Source organism: Rattus rattus, chromosome 4 (assembly GCF_011064425.1).
Source record: "Rattus rattus isolate New Zealand chromosome 4, Rrattus_CSIRO_v1, whole genome shotgun sequence".
NCBI classification, from domain to species: Eukaryota; Metazoa; Chordata; class Mammalia; order Rodentia; family Muridae; genus Rattus; species Rattus rattus.
The window spans coordinates 177,068,719-177,091,346 of record NC_046157.1 but is presented as its reverse complement, the minus strand read 5'-3'; the positions used below and the strand labels follow the sequence as shown (position 1 = coordinate 177,091,346).

Sequence of the window (22,628 nt, the reverse complement as noted above, 5' to 3'; positions counted from 1 at the left end):
GCGGTGGGGGGAGGTTATCTTCAGAAACTCCTGATCACATCTGTTCCGGTTCAGCTTCTGAGATCTTGGCCATGAACCTCTAGCCTCCCTAAATTCTTCCAACCCTCTATTTCCCTCAGACTTATGCCTACTGCTAGAAATTAATGATGTTGACTGGGGGCATGCTGAAGACGTGAAGTTGGAAGGGAAGCCATCTATTAGATAGTAGAAGAACAACTGAAAACATCACCAAGGGCTGGATGTCAAACAGAAAATCCATGTAACCAATGGTGAGGCCCAAAGTCAATGGCATCAGATGTGACAGATTTTATATATATATATATATATATATATATATATATATATATATATGTGTGTGTGTGTGTGTGTGTGTATATATATGTATATATTATATATATTACATATATCTATATCTATATATATCACATATAACATTCACATTCACATTGCTAATCAACATAAGGAAACATAAAAGTAGAACCTAGGTCTAAGCTCCTTAAGATTGTGACTCACTTACAGTTGTGAAGCCATAACAAATTTACAGATGAATTACAAGCAGAACCACAAAAGCAATAACATTCAAATTAACCTCATTAATTTAATGAGCGAGATGATGACATGTTGCCGAGGCTGTATCGTGGCTCGCCACATGGCTCTGGCACTGACGGCTGAGACACAGGAGGATGCTGACAGAGGGCCTCTGTCTTCACCGCCCTCAGCTAGACTCCGCTGAGCCCTGGATTCCTCCAACCATTGCACAGCAGCTTCATGTCCGCTGTCCACACCAGACTTCTCTCAGGATAACTGGGCTTCTGTTGCATTGCTCTGATTTATACCAACGTTTTTCCACCTCCTGAGTCTACCTTCTCATTTTTTTCCTCCATCTTTATTAAATTGGGTATTTCTTATTTACATTTCAATTGTTATTCCCTTTCCTGGTTTCCAGGCCAATATCCCCCTAACCCCTCCCGCTCCCCTTCTATATGGGTGTTCCCCTTCCCATCCTCTTCCCATTACCACCCTCCCCCCAACAATCACATTCACTGGGGGGGGGTTCAGTCTTGGCAGGACCAAGGGCTTCCCCTTCCACTGGTGCTCTTACTAGAATATTCATTGCTACCTATGAGGTTGGAGCCCAGGGTCAGTCCATGTATAGTCTTTGGGTAGTGGCTTAGTCCCTGGAAGCTCTGGTTGGTTGGCATTGTTGTTCATATGGGGTCTCGAGCCCCTTCAAGCTCTTCCAGTTCTTTCTCTGATTCCTTCAACGGGGGTCCCGTTCTCAGTTCAGTGGTTTGCTGCTGGCATTCGCCTATGCATTTGCTGTATTCTGGCTGTGTCTCTCAGGAGAGATCTACATCCAGTTCCTGTCGGCCTGCACTTCTTTGCTTCATCCATCTTATCTAATTGGGTGGCTGTATATGTATGGGCCACATGTGGGGCAGGCTCTGAATGGGTTTTCCTTCTGCCTCTGTTCTAAACTTTGCCTCCCTATTCCCTTCCAAGGGTATTCTTGTTCCCCTTTTAAAGGAGTGAAGCATCCGCATTTTGGTCATCCTTCTTGAGTTTCATGTGTTCTGTACATTTAAGGTAATTCTAGCGTTTGGACTAATATCCACTTATCAATGAGTGCATACCATGTGTGTTTTTCTGTAATTGGGTTACCTTACTCAGGATGATATTTTCCAGTTCCATCCATTTGCCTAAGAATTTCATAAAGTCATTGTTTTTGATAGCTGAGTAATACTCCATTGTGTAGATGTATCACATTTTCTGTATCCATTCCTCTGTTGAAGGTCTGGGTTCTTTCCAGCTTCTGGCTATTATAAATAAGGCTGCTATGAACCTTCTCTTAACTGAGCTATGGCACATTAGGGTTGAAATTGCTGGCCCTGCGTGGTGCCCTTGCTGAGCACTGGTGAAAACGATGGCGAGTGGGAAAGAAGACCAGTGTGTGCTCGTATGCAGACTCAACGGCATGCGGACGGATGGGAGGCATGGGAGTCATGGTACACATTTCTGAGAGCAGCAGGATACAGTTGGGTCCTTTCTGATGGGAATCTTCAGCTCATGCACAATGCAGAGCAAGTTCTCAGGCATGCCCAGCGGGAGTCCTGTGAGTGCCTGCCTTGCATCTCTCCATGCAGGAGGGATGGAGCATTCCGTTTCAATCACCAGGAAAGAAATCGCAGCAGTTGCAACCGAAAGAATTGCACATCTCAATTCATCCACTCCCTAAGAAACACAGTAAGCACAGCAATTGGAATTAAAATGTGGTTTACAAAAATCTGTGGTAGCCCTGTGGCTCACTCAGAGGGTGGAGTCATATATCTCCAAGTCTAATGACAGAGTTTATTCCCTGCAACCCATACGGTGGGAGAAGAGGACTCCTGCATGTTGTCCTCAGATGGCCACATGTGTGCAGCCATGGCACATGTACACACACACACACACACACACACACACACACACACACACACCGTCCACATGCACACAAATAAAACAACGTAGTAAAAAATACTTTAGAAAGGCAAAAACTCAAGAAACAGCTTACACTTCTCTCTCGAAGGAACACACAGAGATACTCGCCAAATCTAAATGTTTCCTGGGATAAGCAGCTCCGTCTTGAAGTGTCATGATAAAGAAGACGGCAGTGAGAACAGATTTGCTTAGTGACACCAGAGAGGCTTCCTGTGAGCCAAAGGGGCGATTTCCATGGTTCTCTACATACAGTGAATGCAGAAGTGCAGTCTTTTGTCATTAAGTCGAACAAACAGACAAACAAGAGACAGAGCTAAGGCAGAACAGGAGGTCTGGGTGTGACAGGCATCTCCAAGAGACACGGATCTGCCAAGATCCTTCTTAAAATCTGACTTCACAAGGTGGAGACCAGGGGAACTTGAACGTTTCAATTATAAAACCCCCCTTTAAGAGGCAAAAGGATATCTATATCCAGTTTTGGTATTAGGGTAATTCTGCTTACATAAAACGAGCTTGGTAGTATCCCTTTCTGGCTTATGAAATACTCTGAGGCTTACTGGTGTTTACTCTTGTTTAAAGATAAAGCTGATGTCTGTCCCTGAGTCCCCCAGGGCACGGGCAGCTGCAAGATGGGAGGCATTTTTATTACTGTGTCTATTTCACCACTTGTTCAAGTTTATATGATTTTGTCAGGTTGTATGTGTGTGGAAACATACCTATTTCTTGAAGGTTTTCTAAGCTGTCCAAATGCAGGTTTTCAAAGTAGGCCCCTACCATCCACCTAGTTTCATTGTTACCTGTTGTGATGCCTCCCTTTCTTGCCCTCCCCTTTTGGCCAGAAATAGCTTAGATTTAATGTTATTTGATTTTGAATTAAATATTGGTTGTTGCACATTCAGAAAACTTTTAATGTTGCCAAGTTTTGTCAGTTACTTCCCATCATATAGTCCTGACCCACAGTTTGAGGATCTGTGTTCCTATAGCAAGGTGTACAGGTGTTCATTGTTGACCACCCATCTAGTCTGAATGAGTCACATGGGAATATATGTTCGTTAATAGCTTTGTGTTGACTTTATGTATCTGTGGGTCCTATATCCATGAATTCAACCAACTGCTGGTTCAAATATTAATAAAATTTGGTAACCTCTACTGAACATATAGTCCTATTTTTGTTTTTGTTTTCTTTTTTTTTTATTGGATTTTTAAATTTACATTTCAAATGTTATTCCCTTTCCCAGTTTCCTGGACATAAGCCCCCTATCCCATCCCCCTTTCCTTCTTCTGTAAGGGTGTTCCCCTCCCCAACCATCCCTCCCCCCCAACATTCCCCTGTACTAGGGGGTCCAGCCTTGGCAGGACGAAGGGCTTCTCCTTTGATTGGTGCCCCAACAAGGCCATCCTCTGCTATATATGTAGCTGGAGCCAGGGGTCAGTCCATGTGTAATCTTTGGGTAGTGGTTTAGTCTCTGGGAGCTCTGGTTGGTTGGCATTGTTGTTCTTCCTTTCTTACCTTTTGTCTGTTGTTTTTAAGGCAGGTCAATGCAGTTAGACTTGAACATGGATGCAAGGGACGGCCTTAAGTTCCTGATCCTCCTGCTCCTTCCACCCGAGGGCTACAATTGCATGTGTACACCACCTTGCCCGCCTTTTTGTCTCTAATCTAATCTCTTTTTTGGTTAATTTTGCTAAGGATTTTTCAATCTTACTTATTTTTTTAAAAGAACCAACTTGTTTTTCATTGATGCTGTATTCATTTCCATATCATTAACTTATATCCTATTATTAATTACTTCTTTCCACCTACTGATTTGGTGCTTGGCTAGTTCTTGTTTTTCTAAGACTTGAGGGGTGTATCACTAAGTCGCTTGGGATTTCTCCGGTGTGTGTGACTCCTCCAGAGATTGGGAAGACTGTTCAATATATGTCTGCAAAGTCCACTTGACTTATGTCATTTGATGATGATGTTTCTCTGTGGGCTTTTGGTCTGGATGACCTGCGTATTGTTGAGAGTAGGAGACTGACTTCACAGTCAATTATTATGTTGAGACCAATTTGTATTTTTAAATCAGTAGATTGTTTCATAAAATTAGTGCACCCATTTTTGGTCCATATGATTCTCCATAAAAGATTTGCCTGAGCTGTTTGTGTTCAATTCAGGAAGATATCTCCTGTGCATTCAAGGCTACTCCCCACTTTCTCTTCTGTTAGGTTTAGTGTATATGGTTTTAGGTTGAGGTCTTTGATCCCCTTGGACTCGAATTTTGTGCAGGGTGATAAATATGGATCTATTTGCATTCTTCTATATGCAGATATCCAGTTAGACCAGCACTAGTTGTTGAAGATGTTCCCCCCCACCCCCAATGTATAAATTTGGCTTCTTTGTCAAAAATCAAGTGTCTGTAGGTATATTTATTTCTGGGTCTCCGATTTGATTTCATGGATCCACCTGTCTGTGTCTATACCAATACCATGCAGTTTTAATTACTATTTCTCTGTAGTAAGTCAGGGGTAGTGATAGCTCCAGAAGTTCTCTTCTTGTTGAGGATTGTTTTAGCTATCCTGTACTTTGTTTGTTTGTTTGTTTTCTATATGAAGCTGAGAATTAATCTTTCAAGGTCTTTAAAGGATTGCATTGGAATTTCTTGTGGGAATTGCATTGAGTCTGCAGATTGCTTTCAGTAAGATGGTCATATTTCCTACACTTGCTGCAGGAGCCTATCATAACTGTCCTCTGAGAGGCCTCAGCCAGCAGTTGATGGAGACAGATGCAGAGACCCATAGCCCAGAGAATGGTGGAGCTCAGAGTATCCTGTGGAAGACAGGGAGGAAGGATTAAAAGAGCTAGAGAGGTCAAGGACACCACAAGAAAACCTACAGAATCAATTAACCTGGGCCCATAGGCAGTTGTTACTGTGCAGGCAATGTAGCAGAGACGACAGCCCTTGCTCCAGTTGTTAGGGGACCCACATGAAGACCAAACTGCACATCTGTTACATATGTGTAGGGGGCCTAGGTCTATCTCGGGCATGTTCTTTGCTTGGTGGTTCAGTCTCTGTGAGACTGTTTGTGGCAACCCTGAGTCCAACATTGCTCTAAATGGAAAAGACAAGGTCTAACCTAGAACAGTAAGAAAAAAAAACAGCAGGATGAGAAGGGATAAGTCAGGAAAGGGAGAAGTCAAAGCATCCTTATTTGCAGGCTATGATGTCATCCTACATGGACACTGACTCTCACAACCCCACAGAAAATCCTTACAACTGCTGAACACTTTCAGCATAGAAGCTAGACAGAAATCGAGCATATAAACATCTTATAGCTCTCCTATGCACCAAAGCAATCATGTTGAGAAAGAAATCAGGCAGGCAATTCCATTCATAATACCTAAGACGACGCTTAGTATAGGAAGAAAAAGACCCCTACGATGCAAATTGTAGAACACTAAGGAAAAACATTGGAGAAAGAAAAGACCCTCCATGCTCACGGAGTTACAGAATTAATATCACGAAAACAGCCCTATCCAAAAATAACTTATGGAGTCAATGGAACTCATCAAAAACATTCATCTCAGAAACAGGAAGAAATAATCCTGAAATTGATATGGAACACAGACTGTGAGAGACTCGGAGCAATAAGCAAAATGGCAGGGCTACGAGTGTCCCACCAGGCTATGGAGGCATTGCAATAAAACCAGCACAGGGCTGAAGACACAGTATACATGCCTACCACTGGGGCAGAACAGACGACCCTGAAAAAGCCACGCGGTTCTTTACGAAGATGCCAAAACCAGACACGGGAGAAGAGACTCCTTCCATGGAAGACCTGGATGGCCATATTATAGAAGATGAAAGCTGATTCACACCTCTCCTGCACAAAACCAATTAAAATTAGTCAAAGTCTAAACCTAAGACCTAAACCCCTAAACCTCTGGATTAGAGAGCCATGTCTGGGAAACATGTCGAAATACAGGCACGGGCGAGAACTTTCTGAAGCCGATCCAGTAACCCATGAAACCATCTCAAGAACTAATAATTAGGATGCCATAACATTTAAACCTCTGTGCAGCAAAGAGAATAAATAGCCCAGTAAGAAGAAGTAGCCTTAGAATAAGAGAAAGGTCTTTGTGGTCTACATGGACGTTGTAAGGGTTGTGAGAACATGTTTTAAAAACTGAAAGACCTACAAAACGCAAGGCAAACAACTCGCTCAGGAACTGGGCTAAGGAAGGGAGTAGTCAGTTTTCTGAGGGTGATGTATTCCTGGGTAATAGATGTGAAGAATGGTCAGCATTCTCAGTCGTCTGGGAAAGGTGAAGGAAAAGCTACAGTGAGATCATATCTCAAACCAATCAGAGAGGCTGTGGTTGAGAAAATAATAGAACCAGAAGGGATGATGGTTTAGGGGAGAAGAAACCCGATACATTGCTGATAGGGATTTAATTGGCCCCAATAATGTGCTCATGTGCTAAACAGCAGAGAGTCCATAGGACCGAGATACAACAGTTCTGGATCAGGACTTAAAGACAATGATCACAGAAACACTTGCACATCCACATTTACTGCTGTTCCCAGGAGCCGAGATCTAGAATCAGCCTAGGTATCTGTCAGCAGGTGGATAAATAAACCAAATTCAGTATGTGTTGTGGTAAAAAAATAAAAGAAAATGTTTCTTTTATCCTGCACTAGTGTTGGCACCATAGGGCCACACGGCATCTGTGGGATAGCTTCATCTCACTCAGCAAAGCGTCTCACCCGCTAAGCTCCATCCCATCTCACACTGCTGACGGCTGCTTTCTGAGCCTGGCAGCAATCTCTCCACCCATCGAGTTCCCAAGGCGGGTTACTACCACGTCAGGCATACACATCCCAATTCCGTGGCAGGCCCGGTGTGTCTCCCTACCATGCACTCTCTTGAACTCAATTAAAGAACACACCACCCAATAACCTCTGATCCAATTGATAAGATATAATTTGCCCATCAGGACAGCACAAAATCCTGTACACGCTCATCCCTTAAAAATCGTTATAACAACCTGTATTATAAGTAGAGAAGAATCTTAACATCTGTCGCCATGTTCTCCCAGTTCCTCCTCCTCGCTCTGGCTCCTTCTCTCCTGCTTCTCCTTCTAAAACCTCTGTTCCCGCCTCCCTTCCTTCTCGTCCAATGACAGGCCTTGTTTTATCTTGTCTGCCTTCCCCTGCACACAGGTGTGTGTAAATGGTGGAGTTTCATCCAGCTGTAAAGAAGAATGGAATTATGTCATTCACTGCTAAATGAATTCAGTTAAATGTACAAGCGCTCCAAAGGCAAATATTACATGCTTTCTCTCAATTGTGCGTTATAAGAGTTTATATCAATAGGTGTATAAAATTGTGTGTGTATGCATATGGGTGTGGGGGGTATGTGATGGTCACAGAAGAAAGACTGGGAGGAAGAAGAAAGAAGAAAGAGAAAGAATAGGAGAGGAGAGTGAAGAGAAAATATGGCCAAAATGCATGATACACAGAATGATAGAGTTGTATGAAACTTATTATCATATACAATGAATATATGCTGATAGAAGTTCAAATAGTCAATAGGGATGTCGATGCGTAGTAAAGTGTATGCTAAAAGTCTTTCTTACAGCCCAGAAATCTTCATCTCAAAAAACGATGTAGTCACTTCTCAAACTCCAAAGGCAAGTCTACCAAACATGGACGGATTGTGATGACCAGGAAGCTATCCGGTTATTACATATGTTCACATAGAGCTTTACCTTCCAAGCTGGAGGAGGCTCTGAGATTCCTGGTACACTGAAGTGACATACACTCATCACGATTTTATGAAAACATCTCATTAACTGATTGTAGACCCCGTAGCTTCAGCGGGGGAGACTGAGGACTGTGCTGCTGATGGATGTCACAGTCAGGATGTCACTCATCCTGACTGTTGCAGTCTCCCACGTTCAAGTGAGAGGCACCGGGAAATTGCCTGTTGTTTCTAACCAGGCGATGGCATATATTAAATAAAGGGATGATTCCTCAGTCATCTTTGGGTATACGAGAATCTTTTAAGACTTCGCAAATATGTTTTAAAATAATGGCTCCGTGCGCACAAGAATCAACACTGGCTGATTCTTAGCTCCAAGGCAAGAAAGTGAGGTTGTAAAGGCTTAGCAATGAGCCACGCTTTCACCTTAAGTTAAATCCCTACATGTAAATGCACTGCTCAGCATCGTTCAGCCATGCGAGCAGTTGATGCTGCTCTAAAGTGTCTCTGTCTCCCAGTCTGTCCTAGGCAACTACGGAAGCCGGGCTTTCTGTCACTCCCACAGATGTCTGACAGGAGCAGTTTACTTTGGCTCCTGGTTCCAGAGGCTTTGGCCCATAGTCAGCTGACTCTTTTGCTTTCTCTTTGACTTAAATTTGTCTGGAGTGTTGGGGAGATGGCTCAGTGGCTAAGAGCACTTGCTGCTCTTGCAGAGAACTCAGGTTCGGTTCTCAGCACCTGCACGGTGGGTCACAATTATCTGTACCTCCTGTTTCCGAGGATCTGACACCTGCTCATTGTATGTAGACAGTTTCCAGGTGCCAGCTGAATGGAACGTGGCTCTGCTGCTTGGGCTTTCTTCATTCTGTGAAACTTCTTGTTTTTCTCTCAGTAAATGCCCGTCACACAAACCAAACGGACCAAAGGTGAGTCTCCAGCATGTGGATGGCAGCTAAAGTTTATGAATACTAGCCTGCCAGATAGGCAAACTCATACTTTTCCAAGAGTCCTAAGGTAGTTCACGTCACACCAAGGTCTGTCATTCAAAATTACCTCTTGTCCAGTCAGTTGACAACTAGCCATCAAAGCCACTGTCCCCAGCAGTCACTGGTGCAAATGAGGATCCAAGGCTGTTCTTCCAAAAAGCAGGAAAGAAACAGGTGTGTGCTGGTCACTGCTGGAACCAGGTGTGCTCATCACTGCTGTTGGAACCAGGTGTGCTGTTCACTGCTAGAACCAGGTGTGCTCATCACTGCTGCTGGAACCAGGTGTGCTCATCACTGCTGTTGGAACCAGGCGTGCTGTTCACTGCTAGAACCAGGTGTGCTCATCACTGCTGCTGGAACCAGGTGTGCTCATCACTGCTGTTGGAACCAGGTGTGCTGTTCACTGCTGCTGGAACCAGGTGTGCTCATCACTGCTGCTGGAACCAGGTGTGCTCATCACTGCTGCTGGAACCAGGTGTGCTCATCACTGCTGCTGGAACCAGGTGTGCTCATCACTGCTGCTGGAACCAGGTGTGCTCATCACTGCTGCTGGAACCAGGTGTGCTCATCACTGCTGCTGGAACCAGGTGTGCTCATCACTGCTGCTGGAACCAGGTGTGCTCATCACTGCTGCTGGAACCAGGTGTGCTCATCACTGCTGCTGGAACCAGGTGTGCTCATCACTGCTGCTGGAACCAGGTGTGCTCATCACTGCTGCTGGAACCAGGTGTGCTCATCACTGCTGGAACCAGGTGTGTTGGTCACTGCTGGAACCAGGTATGCTGGTCACTGCTGGAACCAGGTGTGCTTGTTGCTGCTGGAAGCAGATGGTATCAGCAGCTAGGGTTTGATTGCAGATAAAGGGTTAACCAAGATTATAGTAATGAGACTGAAAAGAAATGAGATGAATAAAAGATAGTTTGAAGAATACACAGATGGTCCTACACATGGACATTCTTAACCCAAAACCTAAAATGTTCTAAATGATTTATACAAATTTCCTTCAGATCTGAATACCTTCCACCTGAGGACTAGCTTTCAGGGTACCAGAAAGTGCCTTGCGTGCACCCAAGGAGGGACTCAGCCAACAGTCCTCCCTACCTATGGAACCTCTGGGCAACAATATTAAGCAGCCTGCCGTGATAACCCTTGGGGTGCACAAGTAACACACATGTCCTGTCAGTAACCACCAGATCTCTAGTCAGACTTAAGCCCCACTCAACAGGAGGAAAGCTGTACCTGGAACTAGAAACCTAGCCAACTACCCAGGGCTCATGAAGTCATGGATCTTGGAGGAGAACCTACAACAGCCACTTTACTAAACCAGCACGATACTTAACAACATTCTTAATAGGTGTCCTTGTATCCACAAGTAAGTGTAGTCCTCGCTCTTCATCAGGGAAGCCTCTCCTTGCAACATTTTCAGACCATCACAATTATACAAAACCACAACCAAGCAAAATGCATAGTCTGGGGTCCAGTCCCAATGGATACAGCTACAAAAAAAATATAAAAATAAATGCACCCAAGGTTCAGGAAACACCGAGAAAGATGGGGTGGAAGGATTTTAAGAGCCAGGAGATCAGGGAGGTTGCTGTGAGACTGTGTCTTCTGGTAATGCCAGATGCTACACCTACAGAGTCTCTCCAACATAACTGCTCCAAGATGGGCTGAACAAGGCCAGTACCAGTGGACATGCCAAAGTGCCTCAGGGAAGAGGAAAACCATGCTTATCTGATACCAAATGGTTATCCCTGAAAAAACACATGCAAGTAACATTGTACAACTGAACAGACTGTACTTAGGAATATATATGCATAGACATATATGTAATATGCATTCAGCAACAATGAGAAGAGAGGGCATGCATTTGAAGGGGAGTAAGGAGCGGTATATGGGTGGGTGTGGAGGAATGAAAGGGAAGAAGGGGATAATGAAATCAAAGGCATAATTAACAACTTGTCTTCATTCTGTATGGGAGCACATGTCAAACATAAATGATTTTTGCATTTAGATTTGGGTCTGATTCCCAAGGTTCTCGTGATGGGTCTGAAAATATTCCTAAGTCTCAAGCATTTTGGGTTAGGAGTACCCAACTGGTAATGACTGAATGGACACTGGAAGGAGAAGGAACATGAATGTCAAGCCATTCATTCATTCATTCATTCATTCATTCATTCAACTACTCAGCAAATGTCTATTAAATACCTGTAACACAGCAGGCACTGTTCTTGGCTGTAGGAATACGACAGTTCCTGTTCTCAATGGAACTTAATCACTAGCCTGGTGAGGCAGATAAGAAAAACTTGAGTGTCACCATTTCAACAGAGAAAGAGGACTCCCCGGGGGGATGAAGAGGCCAAGATTGAGAGGATGGCCAGAAGGCTACACCGATAAGGCTGCCACAGTGTATAATCTGAATGGATGAGGAAGCAGACCAAGTCTAGAGCTGAGGAAGAGCCCCGAGGAAGCACTGTATAACTACAAACATTGGCAAGTAAGAGGTGTCTGACACTTCCTCACCTGAATCTAAAACACTTGACTGGAGAAGACGGTGCAAGGATCATCCCGCCACAAATACCAGTGCTTGGTTCTGGGCTGGGGGAGGACCAGGGGCGTCTCTGGTGCGTAGAAATTTTAAGAACTAATTGCTGTTTAGTTAGGAAGGATGAAAGTTAAGAAAGCAATAAAATGTGTATGAAGAGATCAGGCAAGAAGGATTGAAATTTAGTCAGGTTAATAATGGATAGCGAGGGCGGTCATAAATTTGGAGCGTGTTTCGTAGATAAGGCTGGCAGGATTTATTAAGAAATCTTATTAGAGATGTGAGAAGAAGAGAGGTCTTAAAGCTACAAGTTTCCTGAGAGACTCGAAAAAACGAGTCACGGAAGGTTCTGGAAGAAGTAGGTGTGGACCCGTGAACTTCAGAGTTAAGCACACAGGTAGGGATGGGATGAGGTAGGAAGTTGCTATAGCATCAGGAATGGAAGGGGATGAACAGTTTAAATGGGGACCACGCCCTCTAGGTGCTGGCTTTGGAACCCTTGGTCCCCAGTTGGTAGTTTCTGGAACAGTTTAGGAAGTGTAGCCTGGCTGGAGGAAGTGTGTCACTGGAAATGGGCCTTGGGAGTTTTACAGCTTCACCCTGCTCCCAGTCCTCTTTCTCTGCCTCAGAACGGGGGGATGCCAGCATCCTCGCCTACTGCTATCCTTCCATGTCATGAGTATCTCTTATCCCTCTAGAACCATAAGACGAATAATGTCTTCCTTCTGTAAGTTGCCTTGGTCACCCCCTTAGTCAGTGTTACTATTGCTGCTGCGAAACACCATGACCAATGCAACTTGGGGAGGAAAGGGTTTATTTTGCTCACAATTCTGTATCATCGTAGCCATCACTGAAGGAAGTCAGGATAGGAACACAAACAGGGCAGGAACCTGAAGGCAGGAGCCTGAAGGCAGAGGTCTTGGAGAGGTGCTGCTTACTGACTTGCTCCCCATGGCTTGCTCAGTCTGCTTTCTTATAGAGCCCAGGACCACCAGTTGAGGAGTGGTCCTACCCTCGATGGTCTGGGCCCTCCCCATCAACCACTAATTAGGAAATGCCCACCAGGCTTGCCTACCACCTGATCTTATGAAGGTGTTTTCTCAGTTGAGGTTCCCTCCTCCGCTGACCCTAGTTTGTTGATGCAACGCTAGCCAACACAGCCATGTTATTTTATAAGAGCAACATGAAAGTGACTCCTACAGAGATGAAGGTTGGACATATGAACGTGGGAGTCACCAGCTATTGGATGGCACTGTCCCCAAAATCTATTCATCAGTTCTGTGTTTCTATGAAGCAACTCCACCGAATGGGCAGGGGTCTGCCAGAATATCACTTGATGTTATTCCTTCATCTACTGAGATGGGGTTTCGTGTACACCAAGCTGGCCTCAGCTCCTTAAGTAGCTGACAATGACCCACACTCCTGATCCTCCAGCACCCAGTGGCTGGGATTTGAGATCTCAGTCTCTCTGACTGGCTCACTCAGGGTAATTTTTGGTGGAGTCTTGTTATTTCAGAGGTACGGGGAAATGGTTGGACAGGATTCTTCTTTAAACCTCTAAGACAGGAGGTGAGGGAGTGTTGCGGTAAAAATAAGGAAGGGCAGAACAGTTCCCACGTGTGCCCTGGGGGTTGTGCTCTCGTTAGTTCCGGCTCCATAGGGCCATTGGAACGAGTGCTAATTTATCTCAGCTGCTCCACGATGCCCCCAAGTGCTTTCTGACCTGGGCAGTTGGCGAGCAGTTCCAACTCGGCACCCTCGGGCTGCCCCCCACTCACTCACAGCTCTCTTGGCATGTTGTTATCACAGCAGGCACACATCTCAATTCCACGGTGGGCCGATGTGTCCTGCCACCACACACTCTCTTGAACTCAATTAAGTCACCACATGAAAGAGCACACCACACAATATCCTTTGACCCAATTGATAAGATACAGTTTGCCTGTCTAGACAACACAAAATCCTGTACACATCCATCCCTTAAGCATAGTCGTAAGAACCTGTAACTATGTGCAGAGAGGAATCTTAACAAGAGGGAGAGTGGCCAGCCTCTCTCTCCCGACCAGATGCAACAGCTCTTCCGTCAGACCACTCTGTGAGGATTCTCTCTCATTACACATCATAGATGCTTCTTATCTTTTTTTCTGAGAAACGACAAAAAGTACAAAACAATAAAAGTAAAAACGTTTTAAAATAGTTGTTACCCTTTTGTTGAAGTCATAACTTAATCCTTAAATATTAACGAAGGTACAGAGGCAGTAGTTTAAAATACACTTAAGATAATTAAATGCCACAGCCAGTGACCATCTAAAAATCACAACCCACAGGAAGAAATTTAGAAATATTTCTAATACTATTACTATTTTAAATAATTATTGTCTTATAAAAATAATATTTCAATAATATTAATTTGAATTTATTTTACCGCTGTCCCCTTGGTTTTTTTGCTTTTGGTTTTGTTGGGTTTTATTGGGGGGTGTGTGTTGGTGCGATATGGTGTGTGTGTGTGTGTGTGTGTGTGACATAAGTGTTCGAGAATGATAAATACTCTCCTTGAGGGATGAATTTTAATGTGAATCATTTATGCCAAATAATTTATCATGTGTGAAAACTGGTCTCCACATTTAATTGCTGGCATTTGGGGCTGTGGCTCTCTTGGGCATACGGCATGCATGGTGTTGGAGGTCATTCTTTTCTTTGTTTTGGCCTTGTTGGGTGCACTGATCAGAAAGCAAGACTGTCACTCCATGGGAAGGAGTAGAACACAGGGCCGTGAGCACAGCTGTGGCAAATGGTGACTGACTGGGTGTAGCCAGGACCCTTCTTAAACAAGCTGGTCTTCTCTGTCCTTTGTATACATTAATGGCTTAATCAAGATAAAAATGCTTACAATTCGTCACAAGTTTCTGGAGCCAGACTAACTCGCATTTGTTCATTGAAAACACTCATTTATTACTCCGGCTAGTTAGGCATGACGTTTACCTCACGGTTCTAGTAGTATTTAAAATAAAATATTGTCCAAAGCGTTGATATTTTTATCACGTTTTCCAAACTATTTTGCTCTTTTTTTTTTAATTCTGTAGGCTGTCGCACCTCTATTGTCTACTTATCTTTTATTTATTATTTGCAAGTATTTGTCAGGGATCACACCCAGGTTCACGTGTGTGCCGGGCCAGCATTCTTCCAGTGAGGTACATCCCCAGCCCTGCCACGATTTTCAGTCACGATGATTGTGTCATTGGTGGAAAGTAGAAAACAGAGTTAAAGAAGGTATGAACTTGTCGAAGGTGGGGAGGTATGACTTAATCGTGACTCATAACATAGAAACATTTAGGAAGGGCATTCCAGGGACACTCTCAGGGGCGGGGGACATAGTGCAGTGACTGCCTCCTGTCCAGTTCCTTCCTGCTTCCCCGTAAGATACCATGAGAAAAACATCTCATTGGTTTACTGTGGTCCCAGTTCCACAGAGAGAGATGCCCTCAGGTGGGAAAGGTGTGCCTGCAGGAGCAGGAAACAGCCTGGTCACATTGTATCCTCATTCTGTCAGCAAGAAGAGAACAGGACTTGGGGCCAGCTCTAAGACTGCAAAGCCCGCCTCCAGCAAGCCTCGAGCAAGACTCCACTTCTGACACCCACGCAGGACCAAATGTTCAGACACATGGCCCCTGGGGGACATTTTGTATTGAAGTCACACCTCATGTGCATAAAGCTCTGGATTCAACTCCTGGCACCCCAAGAAAATAAAAGTTCATTTCCCAGGGTGTAAGCAGAGTAGCTGGGACCCACAGATTCACTGTTTAAGAATTATTTTCTTTTGAAATGAATGCACGTTGACTGTGTCTCTAAAAGCCACTAACTCGGCACCCCCAGGTGAATTATAGCTAATTAGTCGGAAACAAGTGCTTTTTAATTCCATTTGAAAAGTATCCCAAGGAGGAGAGTCCCAGTTGGCTTGAATGATCAGTTACTAAACTCCCTTCCTCTTCTTATTGCTCTGCCTCAAGGAAACGCTTCATTACCGTTCATTCAAATCTCTTAAACCCTAACCTAGCCCCATTTCTTCTCTTGGGATCAGTTATGCCTGAATCCTTTGCTTTTCCTGGCAGTCAAGGCACATGATTTCCGGTCCAGGCTGTCTGGCCTTTCCTTGTCTGATGGCTATAATCCACCCATCCTTATTTGTTTGAGAATGACGATTGCAGAGTTATATTCGAGCACCTTGGGTCACAAATTCTCCTCATAGAGTCAGTTTCTGTAATGATCACAGTTAGCCTACTTCTCTTGCATGGATCTGTAAAACCGGGTCTGGGGGCACAGCTCAGGGGCAAAGCATGTATGTGGTAAGTTACAGGAAGAGATGGGGGGTGGGGGTCAGTCGTACAGAACTTGCCTGGCATGGGTCAGGGCCCTAGGTCAGATTCTCAGCGCCATAATAAAAAAGCCAAACCTTATAGGATTATACAAGGGAATCTCTAATACATCCATGGGATAAAAGAATAAAAATATAAAAATGATATATATAGAAATATATAAACCAATTACACAAGCACCCTCTCGCTGCCTCGACTTACCTATTCCGCATCCATTTTTAATCTGTGCACATTAACAATTACCTAGCCATCGGGTCATTATTTATGAATTTCCCCTCATGACTCAGGCCTTATTTCTTGCATTCATATTGCACCAGAAGAAATGGACACGCCCAGAGTCACTCACATGGCAAAGTCACAATAGAAGTTCCAGGTGTCTTCAAAAGGAAGCAGCATCTTTAACCCTAGTAGGTGCTGTTTAATCCAGTCTTTGCATCCTCCCTAAAGTAACACACTGGAAGCAACATCCTGAGTCTCATCACTGATCCATTGTGCTCAGCCTCTGGCTTCCCAGTTGACTTGAAGCTTGTCCATGCACCAGGCTTGACATCCTTCTCAGAACAACTCCGTTCTTCCTCCCTGAAAGCTGAGTTAACTTCAGTGACTTATCTTACATTCTCCACTTTAAGGATGGTTTCATTGCATCAAAGAACGCCCTGGGCACCTGAATAATACCGAGAATATATTATGACCTCAGCGGCTTTATTTCCATTGTGAATAGACTGGGCACCATAGATCCCACCATTTTTAAATTTAATCCCTGCTTCTAAATTCCTTTTCATCCTCCACTCTCCTCAAATAAAAGGCTAAAAATGAGGCCTTCATTTTTATGAAGATTATTGAATCAGGAAGGATGTTTTGAGAAAGCATACCTGGTGTTTTTCTGTGGGGGAAATTTTTACCCTTGTTTACCTATTTAAAATATCAAGTGATGTCACTGGTCACGTGATGTTCGAAGTCAACCTAGAACTGATTCCTCAGGAAACTGGGGAGTCTGCATTCAGCAGTAAAGCCCCGGCCTGGGAAGGCAGCTGTCCCGGGGAAAACCTGGATTCCCGCCAAGGAGACAAGCAAAAGTTAAAAGTGGAGAAAAAAGAAACAAAACTTCAATCATCAAATCCCACAGATGAGGCAAAGCCAGAAAGGAAAAAACAATCTCACTTGAGACTGGAAACTCACTGGTATCCCCGGGAAATGGCACGCACCAGTCTGCCTTTTTCCAAGTTTTGGATCCTCAGATTGCAGTTACCCTCCTTAAAATATCATCCTAAAATACTGAATGGAAAGGTCTAGGGATAAAAGCAAATCTGTAAGTTTTGTTGCAGAATGTTTCAGAGGGCTCTGTTTTATTGTGCTAGTGTTACTCTCTGGTGTGCTGATTTATCAGATCTCTGCGTGTATAGGAAAAGTGCAGTTGGACTTGACGCTAGCCGTGGTTTCAGGGGTTATCTGCAGACTCAGAACATATCCCTGAGAGAGGCTGGGGTGCAGATGTATAGTGGTAAACACTGAACAGTTGTGGCTTTCTGCATTACTTGCAGTTGCTAATAGTCAACGTTTATTGTTGATTATACTTCCCAGTGGTCAGGAGCTTGAAGGTCCTCCACTTGAAGGGTCTGTTTTTCCCAAGACCAAAGCCAACTGTCATCTGACCACTCTGGCCCCCCTCACCGCACCTCTCCTCACCCTGCCCTTTCCCTCTCCCCCACCCCACCCTGGGCCCCACCCCCAACCCCCACCCCTCACCTCCCTTGCCTTGCCTTCCCTCCCCTCTTCTCTTCTGTTCTCTTTTCTTTCATGAGTATGTGTGTGTGTGTGTGTGTGAGAGAGAGAGAGAGAGACAGAGAGAGACAGAGACAGAGAGACAGAGACAGAGAGACAGAGACAGAGAGACAGAGAGACAGAGAGAGGAGACAGAGACAGAGAGAGAGAGAGAGAGAGAGGAGACAGAGAGAGAGAGACAGAGACAGAGAGAAGAGGGAGAGACAGAGAGAGACAGAGAGAAGAGAGAGAGACAGAGACAGAGACAGAGAGACAGAGACAGAGAGACAGAGAGACAGAGAGACAGAGAGACAGAGAGATGAGACAGAGACAGAGAGACAGAGAGACAGAGAGATGAGACAGAGACAGAGAGACAGAGAGACAGAGAGAGGAGACAGAGACAGAGAGACAGAGACAGAGAGAAGAGGGAGAGACAGAGAGAGACAGAGAGAAGAGAGAGAGACAGAGAGAGAGAGAGAGAGAGCGCCCTTGCTTACATGAACAGATGTGTAGTATTGGCAGGTGTTTGCTCATACATATAAAGCTAGAATTTGATGTCCACTGTCTCCCTTGCAGCTTTGAGACAATTACTTCCATGGTCGATTTGATACAACCTAGAATCACCGGGAGAGTCTCAATAAAGGACATCAGATTGGCCTGTGAGCAGTTGCCTTGATTATATGTATTAATTGATCTTGGAAGACTCTATCCTATACAGGTGGCACCGTGTTCCCAGGGCTTGGGGACCCAGAGTGTGTGAAAGTGGAGTGTGTAAGCTCAGCAGAGGCGGATGGCAGTCTCCACCCTCTGCTCTTGGCTGTGGGTGCGACCGTGTCCTTCAAGCTCCTGCCTTCCCTTCCTGCACAAATGATCTACAACTTCGAATGGCCAGCCAAGCACATCCTTGTTCTCCCTCACTTACATTTCTTTGTGTCAGGGTGTTTTATCACAGCAACAGAAGTAGAACCAGGACAGAATCTCCCTGGACCTGGACCTCTCTGACCCACACACTGGCCAGCAAGCCGTGAGGACTCTCCTGCCTCCACATCCCCAGAGATGGGATGACTGATGGTTGGGAGCTTTAGTTGTTGGTTTATGTTGGTTCTGGAGATGGAACTCAGACCTCTGTGCCTGCATGGCAGTCACATGACTGATGGAACCACCTCCCTCTCCGGCTCCATGTGTTCTCGACTACAGCTGCACAGGATGTACTTCTAATTAAAGGAGGCCATGGGGGCTTCTTCCCAGAGTTCTCCACAATATGGCTGATACTACAGGAAAGAGACCAAGTGCCATCTTTTACAATGTAATTTCATATAATTACCTCTAAAAAAAATCCTTCAAGTTACAGACATCAGTTCTGATATAAGGTGAAAATGCCCCATAGAGGGTAAAAATACCCAGAACTCCGATGCAGCCTTAAACATTGACTACAAGTCCTACACATTGGCGGCCCTGTTTGGAGGTGGATTTATTGAAATTAAGAAGGAGAAAAAGACTGAAGGAGCTGAAGGGGTTTGCAACCTCATAGGAAGAACAATAATATCAACCAACCAGACCCCAGCAGAGCTCCCAGGGACTAAACCACCAAACAAAGAGTACACATGGAGGGACCCATGACTCCAGCCACATAGGTGGCAGAGGATGGCATTGTCCAGTATCAATGGGAGGAAAAGCCCTTGGTCCTGTGAAGGCTTGGCTCCCCAGTGTAGGGGAATGCCAGGGCGTTGGGGTGGAAGTGGGTGGGTAGGAGTGGGAGCATCCTCATAGAAGCAGGGGTGGGAGGGGAGAGGGTAAAGGGGGATAACATTTGAAATGTAAATACAAAAAATATCCAAGAAAAATAAAATTAAAAGAATACACTTCAGACTCTTAAGGTAGTCAGAAGATAGTGTTTCTTTTTTCAGTCACTACAGTCATGAGGAAATAAATGTGTATAGATTTAAGTTGCTAAAAAAAGTGGGGTGATCAATGTGAATTCATAAACAAAACCCTTCCAGTATTAGGAATTTGGAATTAAAGGTAAAAAAATGCTAGGGGCTGGCCAACCCGGGCAGGCAAACAGGGTTAACCATGTGAGAGAAAATGGATAGAATAAAGCAGGTGCCAAACTTCTGTGAAAGGCAGGGGAGGGGGACAGCTGGGACAGCCTTCTCAGGACATACTGACCTTACTGCGATGGTCCATCCCAGCAACATGAAAGCTTCCACAGACATATACATGGACGGACGTAATAAATATAACCACGCCCAACAAAACTCCATTATGGACACCAACATTTAGCTTTTATATCACTATAACGCAAAACAGAAGATAGGCCACATTAATTAGGCCACTAGGCCAACCTCTGGGTTCCTGAGGTACAGTGAATGGGTTGGCTAACTCTTTGGGACCCAGTTGAGGTGCGAGTTACAGGGCAGTCATGCGGTTAATGTTGGCTTTCACCCTGACCGGTTTCGGATAATGTAGGAGACAGGCCTCCTTGGGTGCATCTGTGAGGAACCATCTCTTCCCTGAACCTGTAGAGAGGGGTTGTCTTGATTAGGTTAAATGACATGAGAAGACAAATCTTAACCACGGACTGGGCGGTTTCCTGCGTGGGAGCCTTGACTGTATGTGACAGGTTTCCTGCGTGGGAGCCTTGACTGTATGTGACAGGCGTGCCCTTTGCTTTCTGCTTCCAGTGATAAAGCAAGCTTAAAGCTCCTGCCCTCTGACCACAGCACACCGTATCCCCGAGCTGCGAGCCAAGAACGCTCTCCTCCTCCTCCTCCTCCTCCGCTGGCTACATATGTCTGGGATTTAGTCACAGCAACAGGAAAAATAGCTATGTTAGCCCTGCTGTTGTGTGATGTAGGCTTTTACAGACCTACTGTGTTCTGTTCCTTATCAAGGAAGCAAACCTCAAAGCGAGACTAAATGCATCTCAGGAAACTTCAGCCCCCCGAGGTTTTAATTAGCAGACCTGGACAAATTGGAACAAGATTGGACAAGGGGACAAAGAAAAACTTCACTAAATTTGCGCTCCAGTAGATCAGTAGATCTCCACCAAGTAGCTAGATCCAGCCCTTGGTTTTCTTTGTTTCTTGGGGTTTGTTTGTTTGTTTGTTTGTTTGTCTTTGATAGAGTCTCACAACTTATCCTAGGCTGGCATTAAACTTGACATCCTCCAACCCCTGCCTCCCAACTGCCGGGATTACAGGAATCTGCTACTATAGCAGGCACTCATGTTTTCATGTTCGAATGTAGCCCTAACTAGCTGGAACTCCTGGTTCTCCTACATCTGTCTCTAGAGTGCTGGAGTTACGAGTATAGACAACGACACCCAACTCAAGGATTTTTGCTCGTTTGTTTTTAATGCTTTGAAGGATTGTAGTCAATCAACTCTGATGATAACATTTTCCCATCTTCAACCAAAAACAAATTGTCAGAATCAGGAAGATGTCTGTGTCTCAACACAAAGCAAAGAAAACCAGAAGAATCTGAGATTAAGAATATGCCTTGAGGGACTGGAGAGATGGCCCAGATGTTAAGAGTACTAACTGCTCTTACAATGGTCCTGAGTTCAATTTCCAGCAACTATATGGTGGCTCACAACCATCTGTAATGGGGTCTGATGCCCTCTTCTGGTGTGTCTGAAGACAGCTACAATGGAAAAAGAAGGAGGAGAAAGAGGGGAAGAGGAGGAGGAGGAGGAGGAGGAGGAGGGGAGGAGGGGAGGAGGGGGAGGAGGAGGAAGAAGAAGAAGGAAGAAGAAGAAGAAGAAGAAGAGGGAAGAAGAAGAAGAAGAAGAAGAAGAAGAAGAAGAAGAAGAAGAAGAAGAAGAAGAAGAAGAAGAAGAAGAAGAAGAAGAAGAAGAAGAAGAAGAAGAAGAAGGGGTTGGGGATTTAGCTCAGTGGTAGAGCACTTGCCTAGGAAGGCAAGGCCCTGGTTCAGTCCCCAACTCTGAAAAAAGAACCAAAAAAAAAAAAAAAGAGGAAGAAGAAGAGGAAGAAGAAGAAGAAGAAGAAGAAGAAGAAGAAGAAGAAGAAGAAGAAGAAGAAGAAGAAGAAGAAGAAGGACAAACTTTGAAGAGACCTGACTTTTGAGACCAGCCTGCTTCTCCAACAGTAGACTCTGATTCATGTAGCTAAGCTACCTTAGAGAAAATGAAATCACAAAAGTAAGGCCCATTCAATGAGGACCTTCAAGGGTGTTGGGCTTCCTGCAATAGAAGTGAAGGTGGTACCTGGTAACACTTTTGCACCATTGAATTTTATTTCATTTTTCAAAAGGGAAAAAACAAAGTGAGGGAAAGTATTATGAGTGTTATTTGTGTTTTCCAAACTGAAAATAATAATTTAGCTATCACTTTAAGAGCACGTGGAGTACAAGCCCGCCCCCTGCCTGGCAGCATTGTCCTGTTAAGCTACTGCAGGGTGCTGTCTTCCTAGCTATGGATGACTGCCAAAGTACAACCTCCTCTGGGTCATCCTTGGGGTGATCCATCTGTAAAGCATATTCCAGAGCTGGCCAAGTCACCCATAATATGTGCTCTTGGCACATGCATTCATTCCTTTCTTCTCTCCATACAGACATCTACTGTTGAGTTTCTGTTATTGTCCCAGCTCTGGGCTTAGTTGATAAGCTTATTCTTGCTTAAGAATGTACAGATTTGAACCAGGAAATGAGACGTAAATGCAGTAGCTGCTAAGGAACAATGCAAAAAGCACATGATTGAACGGTGGAGTGGGCGCCCAG

The 22,628-nt window shown here is 44.6% G+C and overlaps 1 protein-coding gene across 1 annotated transcript; it reads left to right on the top strand.

The window, feature by feature from the left end:
* The first annotated feature begins 9,339 nt into the window (after positions 1–9,339).
* On the top strand, positions 9,340–10,053 carry LOC116898591 (keratin-associated protein 9-1-like). Its single transcript, XM_032899787.1, has one exon. It carries the CDS (start codon positions 9,340–9,342, stop codon positions 10,051–10,053), a length of 714 nt encoding a protein of 237 aa, XP_032755678.1.
* Positions 10,054–22,628: the final 12,575 nt, after the last annotated feature.